The sequence below is a fragment of the Salvelinus alpinus genome, chromosome 12 (genome assembly GCF_045679555.1).
Source record: "Salvelinus alpinus chromosome 12, SLU_Salpinus.1, whole genome shotgun sequence".
NCBI lineage: Eukaryota > Metazoa > Chordata > Actinopteri > Salmoniformes > Salmonidae > Salvelinus > Salvelinus alpinus.
In genome coordinates this window covers 11971120-11994676 of record NC_092097.1, presented here as the reverse complement: position 1 = coordinate 11994676, position 23557 = coordinate 11971120, and the positions used below count along the sequence as shown (strand labels likewise).

Genomic DNA, 23557 nt, shown 5'->3' with positions numbered 1-23557 from the left:
CATATCACCCATATTGATCGCATTCCAGCACAGTTGTTGCTTCTCCAACGTTCTCTCCATTTCGTCCACACTACTCGCTGCCATTTCAAGCCGATGCTGCGTGTCTCCTCAGCATCATTCATTTGTGTACCTCTTCTCTCTCTCTCTCGATTATTTTCTCGCAGACTCTCAAAGCTTTCCCGGAGTGACGTGACCAGAGGTGTGCGCGCCGAATTGTGATCCTATGAATACTTCAAGGGGCAGAAAGATTTTTATTCCAAAGTGACTATTGATTTAGAACCACAGAGTTGCCGCAAGTCGCAAAGAAAACAGTATCTGACGCCACTATTCCAACACAATTTCGATTTCAACATAACCAAATCAAATCAACTACACAACATGAGAATGGGGATGTGCTCGGTGCTCCTTTTCCTGTAGTCCACAATCATCTCCTTAGTCTTGGTTACGTTGAGGGATAGGTTGTTATTCTGGCACCACCCGGCCAGGTCTCTGACCTCCTCCCTCTGCTTAATCTAATACAGTGACAACTAAAATATACCAAAAACAATTTAGTCCAACATAAGCTAAATATGTCCATGGTTCTGATGTATGTGTGTGTATATGTGTGCGTTCGTGCAAGTAAAAAAATATGTAGACTCGAAACTCCAACACCATCCTCCTCTCTTTCATGTTAAACGGTTGAGCACTCTGTCATACAGTACAAGCTTTTATTTTTTGTTGTCCTAGACTACCTGGCTAAAATGCTTGCTCACTAGCCTAACTTCCATTCATGAGCAACATTATTTAGTTAACATTAGCCTAACAGCTAGCTACATATTGAACTTCCATCCTCGCAGGCCAGGGGCACAATAATGGATGGATCAGAATCGCCGTTATAATAATTGGCCAGTAAGGAAAATTAGTAAAACCAGAAGTTCAAATCCCAATCTCCATCCATTGCTAATTTAGGAAAGGGCCAACTTTAGCTAGCTAGCTAGCTACCAAAGGACAATGACATGCAACAATTCAAGTTGTTTCTGTCAATGACGTATGCCCTCAATGTAATTTCATAGGAGTGACGCCAAAATCCAAACTGGCTTCCGTTGACACTATTTTTTGGTGGGCCAGGACCATTCACAGTTGAGCTTGCTCAGTATAGCTCAACGCTGATTGGCAAATTTTATACTTTTTTCAATACTTTTTTTTATCAAGGTAGGCCAAATGCTCCATTCAATGCTACGGGCGGTAACAATGTCATACTCGTTTGGACCAAACAGCATCAGATAGATGGCCTACACGTAGAGAGACAGAGGGGCGCTGTTTCGCTTTCTCCTGTGAGATACATTCAGCCTCTTGCGAATTGAAAGGAAATTATGAAACACAGAGAGACAAAAGATACATACATTTTTTATTGGTGAATTTTCTGGGGAAGCCTGACTTCCCTTGGCTCCATGAATACACGCCACTGCCCCCTCCCATCATTGCTGTTGGCAGTTGCCTTGTTGGTGAAGTCGCTCATCATCGCCACACAGGTGAGCCAATCAACTAGCAGATTAAATACAAGCTGCATTTTAATTAGGCAACTGTTCAACAATTGACCCAAAAATATGAGCGAGGAGCTAGCCAGTGCTGGTAAGACTGAACAAGCCAAAGTGGTCATGTGACAGTGCTATACTGAACAGTTGAGGTAAGGTTCCCAGGCTCAGTAACTGCTGCTGTGTCTTGTCCAGCAAAAAGTCATTTTGGTGAAAGTGGACCACACTTTGGCATGCTATTTCCTAATTAAAAGTGTATATATTTGTTTTATGGCTGGGCAACTAAGACTTCAGAGGTTGTTTAATGGCTTGTAAATTGACATGTTCTCTAATTTCACTTTTACAGACAAAGGGACACAAGAAGATGCCAGTCTGAAGAAATTGTATATTTTACAATCTATTATAGTAAATAAAGTTTTTTTATTGATTAAATCAACCATGTATTGAGGAAATGATGGAACACTTTACACAGTAAATGCCAAAATGTGTCATCCTTTACCACAAGTAATCAATCAGATATGGAAAGCCTTATACAATATTCATTTAACTTGTCAGATTTAGTTCATTAATCTAATCAACTATATACATTCTGTTTAAAGGCTAGGGAGTTAAATTCTTGTAGTTACTGGAAAAACTATATGGATACATCTATATTGAATGTGTGTATATACAAGCCCATGAAAAATACATAAAATTGCAACCTCATTGGTTGTAAGTCATCAGAACGGGGAAAACCTGGTCTCTGTGTCAAGATCATGTTCCTGTATGGGAGAGAGAATTTTAATTACATGAATCACAAATTAATGTCAATCATTGCCTAGATCAACTAACCATGTGTGCATATACCAAAGGTTCTGATGTTCATATGGCTCACCTGATTGAGCTTCTTGAACTCCACGACCTGGAAGAAGATGTGCTCCAGGATGTGTTTGGCATCCCTCTGATCTTTATCCAACTTCCCCGTCACCCCCAAGATGCCCCCACACTTCCTCACGTAGAACTCTAGATCATCGTCTGTGCCTGCAGGAAGAACAACAACGTCATTAAGTCAAATAAGACCTGGGGTTAACACTGACATTGTCGGAGATCAGCTAACAAAATAATAGGATGTAGTATGACGGTTCAACACTTACATTTGTTGGAGAGCTGTGCCAAACGCACCTTCTCAGAAGAGAAGGTTTCATCCAGGTCAAAGAGGTCAAGCATGGGGGGAGGCAGATCCCTGAAGGCAGGCGGGAAGACCTGCTCAAAGCAACCCATAGGAAAACACAGACAGATCTTGGAAGGGATGACAAATTGGTCATTTTCTACAATGATCAAGTGTGTATAGTCGCATCACTAAATCCCAGTCAATAAGCTCGATTTGAATACAATCACTAATGCACATGTCATTCTCAGTTGAGTGTATAGAACCCACACAATGGTTGACCTAGAGGAGATTGTGTAGAGCTAGAGAGGGGTGCTGAGGGGAAACTTACAGCAGGCTCCAGCTGTGGAAGGGGTGTCTCAAACTGAGGTGTGATCAGCTGGAGGGGCTCATGTTTGACATTCATCTGCTTGTAGGAACTGCAGGAGGACAAGTCAAACACATTGTCAACAAACATACCGTAAGATCAAGGACCTCAGCCACCCGAGCCACGGCCTGTTCACCCCGCTACCATCTAGAAGGCAGAGACAGTACAGGTGAATCAAAGTTGGGGCAGAGAGACTGAAAAACAGCTTCTATCTCCAGGCCATCAGACTGTTAGATAGTCACCACTAGCCGGCCTCCGCCCATTACCCTACCCTAAACTTAGTTACTGTTACTTGCCGGCTACCACCCGGTACTCAACCCTGCACCTTAAAGGCTGCTGCCCTATGTACATAGTAATTGAACACTGGTTACTTTAATGTTTACACACTGTTTTACCCACTTCTTATGTATATACTGTATTCCAGTCAAGGCTCATCGTATTTAACTACTGCTGTACACACCTTTTCTATTCATATACTGTCTATACACAGCATCATATACATATATATTTATATTCCAGACTCTGACATTGCTCGTTCTGATGTTTCTTAATTCCTTTCTTTTATTTTGGGATGTGTGTGTATTATTAGGTATTACTGCACTGTTGGAGCTACAAACATAAGCATTTTGCTGCACCTGTGATAACATCTCGAAATGATGTGTACGCGACCAATACAATTTTATTTTATTTATGATTTAAACATGCAGGTATGGAAGACAAAACAGCCTGTACCCACTTCCACTATGGCCTACTGTAGTGAAAACTGATGTCTCCAGTTTATAAAGCAGTATGTGTTCTCACCTGATGACTTGGGGCAACGTGTTCGTTGATAGTTTGAGTAGAGACATGTCAAACAGGGAGGTAAAGTCTCTTGGATTTTCCTCTCCCTCTTGCAAGCATACCCGCAGTCGCTCAGACAGGCAGCCAGTGTCTGGTAGCATGGTGTAATCTGTGATCTGAGCCAAACAGAATGAGAAGTGTCACTTCTAGAACTCAAAGGTAAAACTGCAGATCCTAAAACATGCCTTATAGCTTCTCACCTCGGGGTCCTCTGCATCTATCTGGTTCAGATTAATGTTATCACCCATGAGCCACTGGAAAACTACATCCTGTATAACAAAAAGAGAAAGGGAACATTACAACCGAATGGAGTCCGTAGGGGATCAAATAGTGGATCACCAACCATTACCATTACAGTGCTATTTGGATCACATTCTCACAACTATTCTTGTGTTACTGTGAAGACGTTAACAAGCCTCCCATCAGGAAGTCGTCAAATACCCTTTTCACACAACTGAGCTGAGCAAAGATATGCACAGCCATGCTGTACTGCCCTGGCCTGGTTATGCACCCATCATAGTTGCTGGAACCATTCTGGAAAGGACAAAAATCTCTAAACCAACACATTGCAGTTGGGTTGGCATGATCGTGTGAAAAGGGTAAAAGAGCCTACATTATTGGCTCTCAAACGTGACAAGTCTGAGTGTTTATAGACAGACACTCCACTCACCATTATTTTACTGTTCTCCTCTTTGTCCAGGTACTGGTCACTGAACATGTGACAGGACCCCATCACTGCCAGTTTGCCTGCCTCCTAAATTACAAAAAATAAAAAAAATGACACAACTAGTAAATAACTGACACAATGTATCTTTGAAAAACAACGTATGATCATGTAGTGGTGTTGGCAGGAGGTCAACGGTAGCTCCTCACCTTGACCTGATAGAAGGCGAGGACAGGCCTGTTGAGGGGGAAGCAGACGGACCCAGTGGAGAGAACAGCCACAGCAGGCTTCATCACGCTCAGTGTCGCTCCATACGGGTACACAAATGTGAGGGCCCTGTTCAAGTACACATTAAGAATACAGGTTGCATTTTTTACCAGGGGGGCACTGGACAAGCCAAACTGCAATCACTGTTTCACTCATTGGTTTGCTTGTTTAACAAGGGCCAACCGCGTTTGGCAAATCTGCCTGTTTGTTTATGTCTGGCATATGATATGATTAGACATGAAACTGTGATAATATTTCTGTTGTCTGGTGAGAGTGTTGACAGTTATAAACATGAAAACAAACATACACTTGGCAATGATGACATGAAAACAGAGAAGACCTACTGTGCATTGTTCCCGACACTTTCATCTTCGATGATCCCCGTCACCACTTTGCCTGCAGCCCGACTGATCTCTCTAAAGGATTAAAAGCAAGATGCTTGTACAGTAGCGCAACAATGCCTGTGTCTCATAGCTTGTGAAAGTATCAACCACATTATCCTTTTCTGCTACATTTACTTAATTGGCATTGACAAGAAACCAATGATAAAAGCACTATTACTTTGGGACAGACCAAATATCCAGATGTCTAAATGGTTAATCAACTAACCTGTTCAGAACACCATTGGATACAAGTGCTTCTTTTGGATGGAAATACTTGTAGTAAACATTCCTCACGACAGCATCTACAGTAAAACAGAGAATGAAGACAGAACACTCATCATCAATAAAACTCTGACAGTGAAATATCTGGATGACAACAATCGGAGTCACAAGGTCTATTCTCATATGATCCTCACCATTGTTGACCATTATCCCAAACTCCTCAAGGAGGAAGTTGATATTGGTGTCATACTTCATCTCCCCTCCTTCACCCAGCATCACAAGGACATCTCCTCCCCCATCCAGGTACTGCTTCAGGACCTCCAACTGAGCACAAGAGGGCGAATCAATGTCTGACTCAAAGCATAAAGCAACCAACATATCTAACAGTGTTTAGGTTGGCAGATACATTTTCTATATTAGTGGAATGTTTTGCTGCAGAATTGCAATGCAGGGACACGTCAAACTTTGATATGAAACTTTTAAATCTGTTCTTTGATTACTCTGCCCAAAACTCCATCCAAAGGCATGTCATTTGACCTCCTACAACTGACCAGCAACACACCTCAGCAGCAGTGAACTTTTCCCTGGGGCCAGCAGTAATCCACAACTTCACACCATTCAACTTCTCCAAGGAGAGCTCCTCTTTCATGCTGTGCAGGAACAAACATAAAACCACATATATGAGGAAGTAACCTTATTATGATGACAAATACGTGACTACAATGTATTGTTCTTATGTAGTTATTGCAAGCAATATAGCCAGCTAACTAGCTTCCTAACGTTAACTTACTTCTGAATCTTCCATTGTGCCCTGAGTCTCTTCTGCAGGGACTTGTAACCATTGTTGGCTGTGAACAGTTCTCTCTTGGATGCGTTAAAAACAACACTGCTGCGCTGCTCCTTATCCATTGTATGTTAACTTCTATTTAAAGACCTGTGACAAACACGTTAAATTATTGCATTGCGTAGCTATATGATGATCTACTCAACGTTAGCTAGCTAGCAGCTAAGTTAGCTAGCTAACTTACACAAATCGTTACTAGCGAGCAAAGTGTTGAAGGACCAATCATTTGCTGTTTCTTTGTATATTTGAACAAAGTAGCTAAATCCCTAATGCATCTTAAAATATTAACGGATTTATATAAAAAGCTAAGTGAAGTTAGCTGGCTAGCTAAATACCTCTAGAAACCATCTTCCAGTGGCTCAAAATGGTGCATTGTGGGTACAAAACTGATCCACAAGAGTAACCATGGGCGCTACATGCATAGCAACAGGAGAAGGGATCACAGACATAGATTCTCTCTTTCCCGCTGATACTGCCCATACTGTAGCAATACATGCTCCACGGTCTCTTTTTCCTGGCAATAATCACACTTTTCTGTTGGGTGCTTTCCTATCACATTTAAAGTCATATTTAACCGGCTGTGTCCCATCTTTCCACGCACATCCACCTGGAGTGTGAGGTCAGTCACGACCTATCTATATGTAACAGTATAACTTTAGTACGTCCCCTCGCCCCGACACGGGCGCGAACCAGGGACCCTCTGCACACATCAACAACTGACACCCACGAAGCGTCGTTACCCATCGCTCCACAAAAGCCGCGGCCCTTGCAGAGCAAGGGGCAACACTACATCTAGGTTTCAGAGCAAGTGACGTAACTGATTGAAACGCTACTAGCGCGTACCCGCTAACTAGCTAGCCATTTCACATCCGTTACATATATCACTATATTCTCTTAACTAACCCTGAATTTCTAATAAAATAAAATAATTCCCTACAAACCTCGCTACTCCCATCACCACCACCCAAACTATCACCCACTCCCCTATCTCGTCCAACCTCTCCGACCCTGTCAAACGACCTCTCCCGTTCAACATCATACATTCCACAAAATAATATATGTTCAACTGTTTCCTCTACCATACAGCCATTACACATTCCAGTACCATGTTTCCCTATCAATTTCAAAGATGTATTCAATCCTGTGTGCCCTAACATAACTTCCTTCCATTATATGACACTATCTCCCGTACAGATTTCCTTGTACTATAAAAATGTCTGCCTTTACTACTTTCATCCCAGGGTCTCTGCCAACAATCTAACCCATTTTTCCAAATCAATGTTTTAATTTCCCCTCTACCCAACTGCACCTTTATATCCACAATATTATTTTTCACTGCTTTTTTTGCTAATATATCTACTATATCATTTCCATAAACTCCTGTATGAGCCAGAATCCAACATAACTGAATTTCAATACCATTTCTTTGTAAGCCCAACAACAGCATCATATATATATATTTTACCCCCTTTTTCTCCCCAATTTCGTGATTGTCCAATTGCGATCCATTTACGATCTCACTGCAACTCCCCAACCTTGCTCGGGAGAGGCAAAGGTCAAGTCATGCATCCTCCGAAAACATGACCCGCCAAACTACGCTTCTTAACACCCGCCTACTTAACCCGGAAGCCAGCTGCACCAATGTGTTGGAGGTAACACTGTTCAACTGACGACTGAAGTCAGCCTGCAGGCGCCCTAGACCACCACAAGAAGTCGCTATAGTGCAATGAGCCCATTAAAGCCCCGCCCCCCGGCCAAACCCTCCCCTAACCCGAACAACACTGGGCCAATTGTACGCTTCCCTATGGGACTCCCGGTCACGGCCGGTTGTGACACAGCCTGGGATCGAACCCGGGTCTGTAATGACGCATCATGCAGTGCCTTAGACTGCTGCACCACTCGGGAGTCTAGCATCGTTATTTCTAACCATAAATCCTCACGTTCTGACTTTCCAGATATTAAACTACACAAAACTGATGCAGAGTCCCAACATATTACTACTCTTCTTGGTTGCACCTCCTCTACCCATTGGAATCCAACAATTATCGCAGCCATTTCTATTGAATATACAGATAAATCATGTGTTAGTGTCTTGCATAGATTAACATCGAACTCAGGAATAAACACACCTGTTCCTGTCTTTCCATACATGGCATCCTTTGAATCATCTACAAGACAAGAATAAAACTGATTACTAATATATTGATCCACTATTGTTTCTACATTACCTTCTTCACACACAGTTTATTTTTCTTCGATCAGGCTAAGAACAACATGTGGTCTTGTATAAAACCACGCCTCTTCCTCTCTGTCAGCAGTCAGTCTGTAACATCAGCCAGGAAAGGACGCCAGCTCATACCGTGTTCAAATGAACTTGGAACTCAGACGTCTCTGACTGCAGTGCGTTCAAGAAAACTGGGAATTTGGGGAAAATCGCTTTGAACGGTCATCCAACTCGAAATTCCAACCCGGGAATTCGGGAACTTACTGACCTGAAGATCGCTGACGTCATAATTTCAGTTCCCAGTTGTCTTGAAAGCACCAGTATCCTAATCCACCAGGTACATTTATGTCAGGGGAGAACAACTCATTGTCAGGGGAGAAAACAGAAAACAGGATCCCCCATTATAGTGGAGGGGGAAATGGCAATTTTCGTGATCAAGCTTTGAGTAACTAAATACACATTTCAAAGACAATCATGGTACCAATAATTGCTAATATTACACCAGATGTATATCCTGCTATAGCTGCCCCAGTCAAGTGGTAGGCCACACAAGCTCACAGAACGGGACCGCCAAGTGCTGAAGCGTGTAGCGCATAAATATTGTCTGTCCTCGGTTGCCACACTCACTATCAAGGTCTAAACTGCCTCTGGAAGCAACGTCAGCACAATAACTGTTTGTCGGGAGCTTCATGAAATTGTTTTCCATGGCCGAGCAGCAACACACAAGCCTAAAATCACCATTTGCAAAGCCAAGCGTTGGCTGGAGTGGTGTAAAGCTCTCCGCCATTGGACTCTGGAGCAGTGGAAACGCGTTCTCTGGAGCAATGAATCACGCTTCACTATCTGACAAGTCGACCGACGAATCTGGGTTTGGCAGATGCCAGGAGAACACTACCTGCCCGAATGCATAGTGCCAACTTTGGTGGAGGAGGAATAATGGTCTGGGGCTGTTTTTCCTGGTTCCGGCTAGGCCCCTTAGATCCAGTGAAGGGAAATCTTAACGCTACAGCATACAATGATATTCTAGATGATTCTGTGCTTCCAACTTTGTGGCAACAGTTTGGGGAAGGCCCTTTCCTGTTTCAGAATGACAATGCCCTCGTGCACAAAGCGAAGTCCAAACAGAAATGGTTTGTAGAGATCAGTGTGGTGTGGCCTGCACAGAGCCCTGACCTCAACCCCATCGAACACCTTTGGGATGAATTAGAACTCCAACTGCAAGTCAGGCCTAATCGCACAACATTAAAATCCTCCAACCTCATTAAATCTGAATGGAAGCAAGTCCCCGCAGCAATGTTCCAACATCTAGTGGAAAACCTTCCCAAGAAGGGTGGAAACTGTTATAGCAGGAAAGGGAGGACCAACTCCATATTAATGCCCATGATTTTAGAATGAGATGTTCGACGAGCAGGTGTCCACATACTTTTGGTCATGTAGTGTATTTGCAACTGCTCGGACAAAGAAATCTTGGTCCACCAACAGCCTATTGACCAAACAATAGACCAGTCGACTAAATGGGGTCAGCCCTAAATGTAACAATCATTTATTGTTACCATCGGTGCATTTCTTACAAATAACCTGTCGATCCGTCTTTAAAGCCAATGGGACTGTCATCAAACGCTTTTAGCTCTTGCTTTTTTACTCAATGTATTGATGAATTTCATAATCTACAAAACTTTGCAAACTCAATGTGCAATCAAATGTTATATGAATGCTTCCTTCCAAAATGTGTATATTTGACACAGTTTAATATTATCTCCAAACAGGGAAACCTAGGTTTGTCCTCTGCTGGGTGCTCACTTGGATTTATGCCAAGCTTTGACTCAGTGCCAGTGCCTAGTCATTACTTGATTACTTTATTGTATCACTATGATAACGCTATGATGTCCAATGTGTAAGACGAGTGTGAGACATCTCATCTCCTGTATTTACTCTAGTGTCCCTTACATCTATGGTAAACACGGGTAACAACTCAGGGGAGTGTTTTGAGCAGCTGCAGTACCAAGGGGTCCTGAGGATGGATACATGTGATGAGGTGGAGGTCAAGGTGCCAGTAGATATGATATACACAGATGTCCCGGACAGAGTGATTGAAGTGCTGCAGGACATCTACTCAGCAGCTAGCCAACTAGAGCAAGAGCTTCTCCAGAGTGTCTCTGCCAGAGCCATTGTAAAAGCGGTCGTGCAGCTCTGTCTAGGGCCCTCCAAATAACCTGCTTAGATCGCAATTACTTGCTATGGTGGGATCTGCCAAGCGCTATCGCGAAGATGGGTTGGCAGCTGTTGAGGGCCATGGAGTTCCTTTGATCACCCCTTCAGCAGACATCTGTGGCAATGAGGAAGGAAGTAGACCATTGAAATGTCGTTTTAACATTTTCCTTTGTGTCATGTCAGTGAAACTGAGGAGTATCTCCAAAGGGATTAAACAGAGTAACAAGGGAGCATAACAAGAGCACAGGCTAGTTGTTGACCTGCCATCTTCTAGCAAGAGTCAACAGAGGAAGCTGGGTCTAGTACAGATTCTGAACCCTCTAGGGAGATCACTGAGGTCAGGGAAGTCCTTCAGTCGGAATCAGACGATTCTCTACCATTGGGGCAATGCTCTACAACGTTGGGTTCATGCCGCAGGAAGGACGTGTTGATGAAGGCTTGTCCAAGGCTTGTTCCAGGACAACTTCTTTAGCACCACTTTCTCAATTGATGAGACCCAGAAGACTGTCGCTACTATGAGCACTTCTGGAAGTGACAGGGGTACTAGCATTATCACTACCTCAGAAACCCCACTGCAGAGTCTGCACCACCAGGAAGGAGGTCTCCTCAGAGAAAAGAGTGGCCGAAAGTGACAGAAACAGCCTTGCAACCTGGTCAGATGCAGAGGGATTTAGTACTGCAGAAATGGCTGTGTCGGAGCTAATGGAGAGGATGGTGCTCAGCCGGGAGGATGCAGCATCCGGAGCCTGGAGATCCTCCTCTCCTCTAGTTGTCTCCGTCCTCACACTGACAATTTAGTCGACCAGCTGCACAACCTTTTGACTATGAACAGCACTTTTACAGCACCATCTGTTTCCAACAGATTAAAATCTGAATCTGCTCTGCCGAAGTCCAAAATAACAGGGGAACTCAAGGGAGGGTTTTCTATAGATGGCATATGCTCTCACCGAGAGATCTACACTCAACAAAAATATAAACGCAACATGTAAAGTGTTGGTCCGATGTTTCAGGCACACACAAAAAAATCCCAGAAATGTTTAATATGTACAAAAAGCTTATTTGTTTCAAATGTTGTGCACAAATGTGTTTCCATCCCTGTTAGTGAGAAGCTCTCCTTTGCTAAGATAATCCATCCACCTGACAGGTGTGGCATATCAAAAAACTGATTAAACACCATGATCATTACACAGGTGCACCTTGTGCTGTGGACAATAAAATGCCACTTTACAATGTGCAGTTTTGTCACACAAGTTTTGAGGGAGCGTGCAATTGGCATGCTGACTACAAGAATGTCCACCAGAGCCGTTGCCAGAGAATTGAATGTTAATTTCTCTACCATAAGCCGCCTCCAACGTTGTTTTAGAGAATTTGGCAGTACATCCAACCGGTCTCACAACCGCAGACCCAGCCCAGGACCTCCATATCAAGCTTCTTCACCTGCACCTTCACCTAAGGAATTTCTTTCAATTGACTGATTTGCTTATATGAACTGTAACTTTGTAAAATCTTAGAATTTGTTGCATGTTGCGTTTATCTTTTTGTTCAGCATAGCCTAATAAAATAATCCCCATAAAATCTGCCAGTTTTAAGCAAGCGATATCAGTTTCTTTTTTCATTGGATGCATCTCAATCCACCACATCGGCCTATGTAACAATTCCGCATCTGTGGTGAAAGGTGACAGAGCTAGAAACATGAAACATCCTGAAAATCGGTCTTCACACAAAGTCGTCTGTAGTGTCCGAACAGTTTAGCCTAAATTTAGTTAAATTACTTTTTTTAAATGATATATATTTTGTGCTACAAAAATGTCCCGGTTTTTCATTTCCAAAATCTGGTCACCTCAATCTATGTTTATTTCTGAGGCTACCATATACATATTGATGTGTACAGATTTGCAATGATTTTCTTGAGATATGCATGGTAAACCCACAAATAACAGAACAAAATATTTATTATGACATCAAAACTGATGCCACATGTTAACAATTAACTCCCCATTCATATGTTTCAGGGAATGATTTATCTATCATTGCCTTGAAAATACTAGCCTATTTGCAATTTTTTCTTTATTTGCATTGTTCATTTCTGCATGAGATACAATAATACCTTTACAAATAAAATTATAAAGTAATCGAAAATTAAATAGGACACCGGTTGCAGGTTTTACTTCCAATGTAATATCATACAAGGGGATATAATAAACAGAAATGTTTTTCAAAAAAACATTTTTTTTGCTCTGTGTGTATGAAGAACCAATAGGGGTGCATTTTAACAAAGTGGGCGGGAGAAGTTTGCTCTCTTTTGGGTGGCAGCAATGTAGAATCTGAATGTCCTACACTAGAGAAAGTTGTCATCACTGGAGACATAGGAGAAGCCAGTGAAAGCATTTGGGCTGCTGGTTGATAAGTTGGAGAATTCAGGGGTAACCCCCACAGAGCCTGACACCATCTCTTTGGTGAACTCTGGATCAATATGCTGCATGTCTGCTGGGCCTTTCTGTTGGGACAAAAGGTTTAGCACAGCAGAAAATACAGAATGAATGTTATATTAATTGTGTATGTATGTTATGGATAGAAATTATACGAAAAATAATACTGAAATCAAATTTGTTTTACACACTTACCACGTTGGGGTTGTATGGAGGTTTGATTCTCCGATGGTAAAGGTCATCCCAGTTTATCGGCGAGAAAAAAGTATGGTTTTTAACTTCGAGCTATATGTGAAAGACAAAAAGATTTTCAAGGCTCAATGCAGACGTTTTTTATTTTGATATCATATCATTTTTTTTCTGGGTAACAATTAAGTACCTTTCTGTCATCGTTTTCCATTCAAATTGTAAAAAATAAACAAAAATAGCTTTTTTAGCAAAAAAACTATTTCTCAAGCAACAATTTTGCTTGGACTGTCTGGGGGTGGTCTGAGTGAGGGGCCTAGTTGGAGGGGCCTAATTGGAGGGATATGTAACCTGAGAACTATCTGTTATTGGCAGGGAGGTTTGAAACTCTCTTTGTTATTCGTCTATTAACTTATACTGCCTGCCAGGCAGTGAGAATCTGAGGCCCATATAACCACGTGGACTGCGGTTTATGAGTCAACCCAGGCATCACTATCAGAGGACACCTGGGCCACCTATTGAGATGTGCCTTTTGTTAAAGATGCAATCCTGTATCTTAAGGGCTTACAAACATTTTTTTTGCAGGATGTAACATATCATATGAAATGGATGATGTTGTACACAATTGTGCACAATGTTCGGGGAACTGTTTTGCCTCGTTGGCACTACTTTCAAAACTACTGGCTGAAGTTATAGAAAAGCTCTGGAGCATCACTAAGTAAATCAGATGATAAATTAGGTTCTAGTGATTCTGGAGTGGGTCTTTTAAAGATGACATGTGTGTATGTGTCTGGTGAGGACATCCTCATCCTTTGTATTGTGACAAGTTCACTCACAAAGTCTGCGATGGCACCCAACCTGCGATGATGGTCTTTCTGTAGGAGGCCCATCAGCAGGTCACACGCCACAGAGCTGGCCCCCCCTGGCAGACTCAAGGGCCTGTGGAGGATGTTGTCATACATCTCAGACATATCCTGGCTATAGAAGGGGGGCTGTAAGGAACAGAGGACAAAATGAGTTGATACCCACAATGAGGTGTAGACGACTTGGTTTGGAAAATGATAAATACATGACTAGTATAAATAAATGAATAGTATGCAGAACCATAATACATTACAGCAAAGTGCACGTGAATAGGCCTTTCAGAGGGTATGCTCACCAGCCCATATATCATCTCATAAAGTACAGTTCCCAGACACCACCAGTCTACCGTGTGGTCATAGGGCTGCTGTTTCAACACCTCCGGAGACAAATACTACAGAGCAAAAGGCAGTGTCAGTGGATACAGTGACTAAGGGAAATGGGGGGACTGTAGGATATACAATAGGAATCAAAACGTACCTCTGGGGTTCCACAGAAAGTGGAGGTGGTGGACTCCGGGTCTATCCCCTCTTTACACAAGCCAAAGTCAGTCAACACAACATGGCCCTGGAGAAGGTCCAATTCAAAACATCAGGGTGACCTTGTTTAACCCACGGAGAACTAATATAACAATAGTCCTGAATTCATGATATACATACACTTACCTCGGAGTCTAGCAGGACATTCTCGGGCTTCAAGTCTCTACAACAGAGAAGATTGTGTTTTTTTTAAACAGAGAACCTACTGTACAGCCTAAAGGCACTGCTGACAGAATGACCTTCCACAGAGGGAGCATAGGAAACCAGCAGAGAACATGTGGGTTTACTGTGAACGACCTGTGAATGATGTTAAGTGGGTGAGACTTAGTTGTCAACATTGTTGAGAGGGTGTGACTGACCTGTAAACAATGTTGTGCGAGTGTAAGTAGCCGATGGCACTGGCCAACTCAGCCGTGTAGAAGCGAGCCCGTGGCTCTGAGAAGCAGTGCTCTCGCTGAAGGTGATAGAAAAGCTACAGTAGAATATCAAAAGTAGAAGGAAATTAAATGTATTTTTATCTCTTGAACAAAATCAAAAAAAGAGCCTATGTCTTTACTCCATACATTACCTCTCCTCCATTGATGTAATCCATGACAAAGTAGAGCTTCTCTGGGGTCTGGAACGAGTAGTGGAGCCCTACCAGGAAGGGATGTTTCATACTCTTGAGCAGCACATTCCTCTCTGCCATGATGTTCTTTTGCTTCACATGAAAGAATCCAGCGCCAAATAAATACAGCAGTTGTGAATCATTATTGTTAAACCCACTCCTACTGACAGCATATTTTGTATCTTGTTTGAGTTTTTTTTAATCTACTGTTATATTCAGAATTATGTGAAACGCTGCGTGGAACCTCTTTTTTCTTCAGTACGATTTTTTTCTGCAGCACTTTCACAGCATAGAACTTGTTGTCAGATTTCAGTTTGGCAAGAAGAACCTGAGGACACAACAACATTGATTAATAATAAGGTAATAACACAAAGTAAAGTATATAAATTGTTGGTTATACACCAACAGCATTTTTTGTCAATTTAGAGAGCACTTCCAAAGATGACCATACCTTCCCAAATGTTCCTTTCCCAATTATAGCCAGGATTTCAAAGTCTGATGGCTTGGCACTAAAACATAAGAGGGAATGGTGTGGGCGAAAGAGGCAAATGGCTTTAGTAGCAAACTGTACAATAGTATACAGTGTGTCTTTAGATTTAAAAATGTTTAGGCAAGGTATCTCTTTGTTCTGAGGAAAGCCTTTCCATGTCATCCCCAGATATCACCAATACCAGTGTAGTTGCCAAAATAGTGACACATCCTCAGGGTTCTGTCAACAAGTTAAATCATGTGAATATCAGAGGATCTGCTATTTTGTTTTGGTGAGAACCATGTTAAAGCCTGGGAGGGTCATCTCTCGATCAGACCGCATGCTGGTGTTGATAACAATAACAGTATTGTTGTGATGTTTCATCTGTCAATTGACTATCCACTCAGTGTTGGCTATGTGCTGCAGGTGGTGAAGTACAGAAAATAGCTAAAGAGAGACATGGGTTTACTAATTCCCTCTGGCGTCAGCAGGCCTGCCCTTAATCCCTTCCTTTACACTAGTTCCTGACTGAACTTGCTTCACCTCTCAACTTAGTTTCCAATTGGCTCTTTCATCCCCCCCCCTCCTCTCCCCTGTAACTATTCCCCAGGTCATTGCTGTAAATGAGAACGATTTCTCAGTCAATTTACCTGGTAAAATATGGGTTAAATAACAATAAATTACTAACTTGTATAAAAAAAATAAGTGTGGACTGCAACAATGATCCCAGTGTGTGCATCCACATTGCTTATTGCATATTATCATAAAGCCTGGTTACTCACTGAGGATTGTGTGAGTGACCAAGGTTGACGTCAGTGGAGTTTGCTGATTGAAGCTGGGAAGCAATTTGAGGAGACAATATTACTGTGCTAAATGGTTTGAAGTGAACAATGCCATGTTCACTGATTCGATTGATTGTAGAGGGGACAAATAATAGGTATACAATAATGAACCATCACACACCCATGTCATTTTGTGAAAATAAAAGTGATTGGAAAATATACATTCAAATATACCTGACTCGAATTATCCATGTCTCTTTTTTGTGCCTATCAGGGTGGGAGTCAAAGGCATTTGAACAGAAATTGATTATTTATTTGTACCATCAAATATGAGTGAGCTCAAAATAACTTATACATTTCTTTTTAAATACTGACTTGAAACCTAGACACTCATTGCTAGAAATCAATAAAAGTCAGCAGTATACAAAAAAAATGTACAAAATGTAACTGTAAAATAAACAATACATGAGCATTAAGTTGGTCAAGGAGCTTACCCTCTTGTGTGTAGAGGACTTTTTTCCTCAGGTATTCTCAGGTAGGCTATTGGTATTCTGTCCTCGCAAGAATCTGTGACTTGCCAAATAACCTACAGCTTATTTTCAAGTCTCAGATGAATAAGTATCTTTGGCCAAGTCTTATGTCCAAAAATCTACGACAAAACAGCGTAAATTCAGAGAAGATTCTCGGGTATGTAAAGTGTAAGAAATGGATTGATGCTGGACATCCAGAGGACTGACGCAAACTCGTTTGCACACAACAGGTTGTATCACTGTAAACAAGTATTACGCAAACCCACATGGTAGTGTCATGACGTTGGGTTGGGGGTAGGTTTATGACAATCATAAATACCTCTTTTCCCCCTCCCCCGTTCCTCTTCCCTACTGATGTGACATAAGAAAACCCCTTGGTTAACATAGAGATTCTGGGGACATCAGAAAGTGGGGGGAAATGAACTATATTCTGGTAATCCGACAACTGAACATATGCGGTGGTACTTAAGGTATATTATGTCAGTTCGGTGGCCCTCTGACACATTCTCATCAATGATAGAATGACATAAACTCTACTGTAGAAAGTCTAAACGTCAGAGGTATCGGATTCACATGGAATTGTTGTTTAATTGAAATGTTTGAATATGACATTATTTGTGAAGAGGTGAAATGTAATTTTAGCTTCCAAATGAGAGATCTGTACTTTCATAAGTTTTTCTCTGCTCACAGTGGCCCACCCCTGTGAAGAGGCATGGGTTATACACTTTTCAGACACACCCCTCTACCTCCACTATATAAAGCCAGTGACAAGAATATAACTTCATGTTCCGGGGTACACCAGGATGACGGTCCTGTGTGAGAATGGTTCAGACAATAACTACAGAACTAGGCCAACATCAGCATGGACTTTGATTGTGAATGGTATGAACTTTGAACTCGTGTTCACTACAGAAGTGATATCTCCTAGCCGTTGAGTTGGCAACAGCTGCTACAAACGCAGGTTAGGAAGGACAGTCCGAGTATCCCGTCTACTACCCACAACGTTACTACAACGTATCCCGTGACTACCAGAGACATTCTCCAAAGGACAGAGGACTCGGGTTGGCGATACGGTCTTCCATCTACCACCAACCTACTGAAGCGCAGCTCAGAGTAAATATGTAATGCATTTTCTTTTTCAAATGGGCGGTAATTTAGAATGCATCAGATACTGTATTTACGACAGCACAGCTCGCCTATGTTCCAGCCTCCCGCTCTTTCACTAAAATCCCGCCCCTTCCCTTTGTGTAACAAGCTGTCATAGCTATTCCGCCCGCTAGGGACGTTTTTCTGTATGACGTAATTTGTGATCAAGTGATGATTTAATTGTGTATGTGTGTTTCTGTGTGATTAGTTAGGTATTTAGTAAATAAATAATTAAACCCAATTTTGTATTGCTGATTCAACTTGTTAGCCAGGATTCTTGCAGATAATCAAGGACTTACAACTTTCAGATGAGACTGAATAAAATGACGATTAATGTGACTGCTATTTAGTAAAATATTACTAAATCTTTAAGAGTTTATTCGAAAGATAACAGCTCTATAAATATTCTTTCGTGGTGTCCCTCTCAAGTTAATTAATATTTACATGATTAGTTCAATCAGGTAATATTAATTACGGAGAAATTATTTTATAGAATAGCATGTCATAGCAATCAATCTGGCATAGTCAAAGACACGACAGTAGCATGTGGCATGTATACAGAGTTGATACGCTCAAACTACTAATTCAAAGGTGCATTCACCAAGAGGGCCCAGGAATTTAATACTGTAGCGTAGTTGTCTCAACATATTTCCTTTTGAAACAAACCAAACTGCACATATTATTTGACACACTGCGTGTACACACACATTTTATTGCAATTAATTAGGTACATCTTATTATGGTGACCATTTCAAATAAGACAGTCAAAGCCAAACATGTCAAGACTGTTTATAAACATGAGTGCTTAACACATTATTTTTATTTTTTAATGCTGACTTATTTCCGCCCCTAAATCAGATTTCTCAGAGCAAACAGTGACATGATCTTCTTTGAAAATAGCCAATACATTATAGTAATGCTGTATGACAAGTCAATACTCAAATGACAACTGTCTAGACTATACAGACAGCATCAACTACACCAATAGCAAAGAAACCAACAAATCTGCCAAATTCATAAACTAGCATAATTAATCAAAACATTTCAGAGAAAGTAACTGAATCATAGGGAGAACAATTTATATGGGAAAAGATATGTGATTGTTGGGTCTTCATTTCCTTCTATTTTAGATTTGTGAAGATAGGTAGATGGCAAGGTATTATTTTAATACTTTAGCAATCACGATTTGATAATGGAATACCAGAGATTCAATGAAGCAATGCAGATGGTGTTAAGATTTAAAATTAGAAGTACGAATTCATTTCCTCTTGAAAGACCAACATCAACCAGTATCTTTAACATGACGCATAAGCAATCTCAGAAAGATAAGGAAACTGAGAACAACTCCGGAGTGACGCAGCAGTCTAAAGTACTGCATTTCAGTGCTAGGGGCATCACTACAGACCCTGGTTGGATTCCAGGCTGTATCACAACTGGCCGTGATTGGGAGTCTCATAGGGCAGCGCACAATTGGCCCAGCGTTGTCCGGGTTCGGGCTTGGCCGGGGAAGGCAGTCATTGTAAATAAGAATTTGTTCTTAACCAACTTGCCTAGTTAAATAACGGTTCAATAAAAAAAGAACTATGCGTTCTATAGTAATCTACAATCTTTCAGCCTGGTTCTCATGCAAAGTTCAAAACATGAAAGATGTTAACATACTACAATCACAACCAAGTGCTCGCCTCTGGTTCCCGGCTCAGACTTCACTTTAGAGCGAGACTTGCGTGCCGGAGCGAGAACGGGACTTCCTGGTGCTAGAGCGGGACTTGGAACGGGTCTGGGATTTAGAGTGGGACTTCACGGATTGAGAACAGGATTTGTGGTCGGATCTGGTGCAAGAGTGCTGTTTACTGCATGAGAGTGACCGGTGGAGGACAAACACACAGGAATTTAAACTTGGTCTTGTATTTGTATAGTTGTATTGTAAAGTATGTGTGCTTGTCAATATGCTGCTGTGTTACAATGAAATTTCCCCTCTGGGATGAACTAAGTATTAATCTATGGAACTACCCCAGCCATGTGAAGTATTGGAGTTCTTGGGCAGGGCAGATGCAATTTGGTCAGTGTTCTTTCCGTGAGAGTGACCTGGAGTGGCTGCCAGAACTTCTGCAGCTCCTTCTGCGAGAGAGCGACGTCTGTTACGAGACCTGGGAGATCAAACACATTGTAAGCCTGGGTTAATTACCAGTTTTGGTACTAGAATGATAGCAAATGAAACCTACAACACCTTCCACATTAGGGCAGTGAGGACCCAATGCCTGCATTTATGAGGTGATGTAAGTCCAGACCTAGAGCAGCTGCCAGAAGAGGAGCGTCGGCGGCGAGGCTTGTCCTCCACCAGGCAGATCTTCCTCTCATTGATGTCAGTGCTGTACAGCTTGTCCAGGGCCCTCCTCATGTCCGAGCTTGATCGGAACTCAATCACCCTCTCATTGGTCCACTCCTTATGGGTGTCGGCATAGGTCCCTTCACCAGCTTGGCGCATGAAGTCCTGTCAACCCCAAAAAATGGTGTGCTTGTAACATGTGCTGTTGTTCAGAACCCAGTTTTCAGAGAAGGACGGATAAAATATAAATGGAGACTTGAGCGCTCACCTTTAGTTCCTGCCAGCTGCAGCGACTAGAGAGGTTCTTCACAATAAGGCGGTACTCTGTGCGTGCAGGTGGCCCGTACTCGTCCCGGCCAGTGCGGCTACTCCCTTTAAAAGAACACGGAACAGACAGTATGGCACAGTGGGAGAGTCTACAGAGGCGACACTGGGGGTGAAAACTTAAGGGGGGCTACTAGAACTGATCCTTGGACGTTTATCCCTGTGTGGACCAGGCCACTAGCCCCTTAACATGATTGTACTAATTAGTGATGTGGTCTAACATTGCCTTGGCAGAGGTAGTAACACATACGTTCAGCCAATGTACATCTGAGCATCATGGCAGTCACAGGGAATGGACAGCATTCCCACTCTTTTCTCAAATGCCCATTTCTCTGATTCATCGACCTCAAGCTTACATTTATTCTGCTGTACAAAAAGGTATACATCACAACCATAAAATGGGGGAGAAAATATATACGACTACCAACTGATACCACAGTAGCTGGCAGACATGTACCAGTCCATAGATACCATTTAACTTACAACTGAATGCAAACTGCTCTCTTATGTAACAGTTAACTAACACAGACGCCAACATGGCTTCAACCTTTTGCGATATTTATTTTTAACAGAAAAACGAAATGGGATTCCTCACCATCACCCTGGTCTATTGGCAAAAGGCTGCTGTCGTCATGTCTTCCGGTAAGGTCAGCCAAGAGGTCATACGTCAAAGGTCACACACACATTAAGGTGAAAGTCCAAACGGGACAGACAGGCAGTCATCTTAGCCAGTCATCATCAGTCATCTTAGCCTAAAGGTAAACAGATTCAGCCCACAGTGGACTCTTCCAAATTGAAACATCCAAGGACTTTGTTAAGATGGTATAATGAACACATTGCATCTATATTCTTGAGTATACTTTACAGCTAGGCTGCTTGCATCTAAAAAACAGGCAGTGTGTGCATTAAGATTGCATGTGCCAAAGCAAGCAGCACAGCAGAAATGTAAACACTACATTTGACATGCCCAACCCTTCATTTTTAGTCGGTTAAGGCAAGTCGGTTAAGAACAAATTCTTAGTTACAATGATGGCCTACCGGGGAACAGTGCCCTGTTCAGGAGCAGAATGACAGATTTTTACCTTGTCAGTTTGGGGATTCAATCCAGCAACATTTCGGTTACTGGCCCAACGCTCTAACCACTAGGCTACCTGGATAGCCAAATTACAACAAAGCAGATCTGTGGGTAAAATGTGTTTAACAGCAGCATTGTTAGAAACCCGTAAGTAAGCATTTCACTGTTAGTCTACACCTGTTGTTTACGAAACATAGTGACACATACAATTAGATTTGCCAAATTGTGTTTTTCACACGCTAATAGATCCGCAATGGCTTAAAAGAATTTCGGCAAACAAGACACTGCATACATCCAAACATTATTCTAACATTCAATCTTGTGCTTCATTAAAATTGCAATTATAAGGCTACAGAGAGGAGGTACTATTTCAGCGGCCCTACAAATGACAAGGAACAGGTCGATAACGTTGAGTGTTGTTCATGACTTTACTGCCCCCTGCTGGAACTCTCCATCATCACACCTGATAAAAAAGTAAATAATGTAATTTTGCTGTAGTTATACATACAAGTAGAGATACTGGGGTGCAAAAGAGCAAGAGGATAAGCAACAATATGGGGATGAGGTAGTTGGGTGTGCTATTTACAGATTGGCTGTGTACAGGTACAGTGATCAGTAAACTGCTCTGACGGCTGATGCTTAAAGTTGCAGAGGGATATATAAGACTCCAGCTTCAGTGATTTTTGCAATTCGTTCCAGTCATTGGCAGCAGAGAACTGGAAGGAAAGGCGGCCAAAGGAAGTGTAGGCTTTGGGGATGACCAGTGAAATATACCTGCTGAAGCGCGTGCTACGGGTGGGTGTTGCTATGGTGACCAGTGAACTGAGAAAAGGCTGGGCTTTACCTAGCAAAGACTTATATGTAGTGAGGGCCAGTCAACGAGAGCATTCGGGTCGCAGTGGTGGGTAGTATATGGGGCTTTGGTGACAAAACGGATGGCACAGTGATAGACTATCCAATTTGCTGAGTAGAGTGTTGGAGGATATTTTGTAAATGACATCGCCGAAGTCAAGGATCGGTAGGATAGTCAGTTTTACGAGGGTATGTTTGGCAGCATGAGTGAAGGAGGCTTTGTGCGAAATAGGAAGCCGATTCTAGACTTTATTTTGGATTGGAGATGCTTAAAAGATTGGAGATGCTTAAAAGAATATTGAGCAGGCTACTTTAAAATGGAGACAGCTTTAATGGCGTCACAGACGCTTTAACGGAACAAATACTAAGATGAGTCCTCTATCTCTATGGTTTGTGCTCTGGAGCGTACACTAAGTTGCGTACAGACATTTTTTCTTCGCCTGTAAATTTTGTTCAAGCCACACTGATGTGCAGTTTGTGCACATCAAAAGATCTGGCCATCAACAATTCTAAATGTTTGTTGGGCACACGTGATGTTATCTCACAGAACAAACATATGATATCCACTAAGCCTGTGTTAACCTCAGACCTTATTTTTGCATTCAGCCCAAAACACTATTCTTTCCCCACACATTGTCCCCATAGGAACGACTGATGGAATGGCTGAACGTAACTCATTTCCGGATTTTGGACCATCAAAAATCCAAACTGTTTGTTGGGCAAACAAAAATCCACTAAATATTAACGT

General features: G+C 42.1%; 3 protein-coding genes across 4 annotated transcripts; all 3 read right to left on the bottom strand.

Annotated features, from left to right (window-relative positions):
- Positions 1-1373: 1373 nt before the first annotated feature.
- On the bottom strand, positions 1374-6689 carry LOC139535537 (intraflagellar transport protein 52 homolog). Its single transcript, XM_071335031.1, has 14 exons — positions 6584-6689; positions 6195-6338; positions 5967-6054; positions 5599-5728; positions 5409-5484; positions 5144-5215; positions 4742-4868; positions 4539-4622; positions 4069-4137; positions 3830-3984; positions 2993-3080; positions 2648-2756; positions 2389-2534; positions 1374-2275 (listed from the first exon to the last, which is right to left on the bottom strand). Exons 2-14 carry the CDS (start codon positions 6311-6313, stop codon positions 2234-2236), a joined length of 1305 nt encoding a protein of 434 aa, XP_071191132.1. The 5' UTR covers positions 6314-6338; positions 6584-6689; the 3' UTR covers positions 1374-2233.
- Positions 6690-12732: 6043 nt separating this feature from the next.
- Positions 12733-17303, bottom strand: LOC139535536 (serine/threonine-protein kinase Sgk2-like). Of its 2 annotated transcripts, none has more exons than XM_071335029.1 (13): positions 17051-17303; positions 16791-16823; positions 16557-16609; positions 15757-15814; positions 15550-15633; positions 15267-15398; positions 15058-15170; positions 14825-14861; positions 14640-14726; positions 14458-14553; positions 14135-14290; positions 13308-13397; positions 12733-13180 (listed from the first exon to the last, which is right to left on the bottom strand). In XM_071335029.1, exons 2-13 carry the CDS (start codon positions 16806-16808, stop codon positions 13022-13024), a joined length of 1083 nt encoding a protein of 360 aa, XP_071191130.1. In that variant the 5' UTR covers positions 16809-16823; positions 17051-17303; the 3' UTR covers positions 12733-13021. The 2 variants fall into 2 exon arrangements, with proteins under 2 accessions (XP_071191130.1, XP_071191131.1); XM_071335030.1 differs by having other exon boundaries at positions 15058-15152.
- Positions 17304-18920: 1617 nt separating this feature from the next.
- LOC139535219 (serine/arginine-rich splicing factor 6-like) lies at positions 18921-22062 on the bottom strand. Its single transcript, XM_071334564.1, has 4 exons — positions 21965-22062; positions 20827-20930; positions 20521-20723; positions 18921-20379 (listed from the first exon to the last, which is right to left on the bottom strand). The coding sequence occupies exons 3-4, from the start codon at positions 20715-20717 to the stop codon at positions 20226-20228; spliced, it is 351 nt and encodes a 116-aa protein (XP_071190665.1). The 5' UTR covers positions 20718-20723; positions 20827-20930; positions 21965-22062; the 3' UTR covers positions 18921-20225.
- Between the last annotated feature and the right edge of the window lie 1495 nt (positions 22063-23557).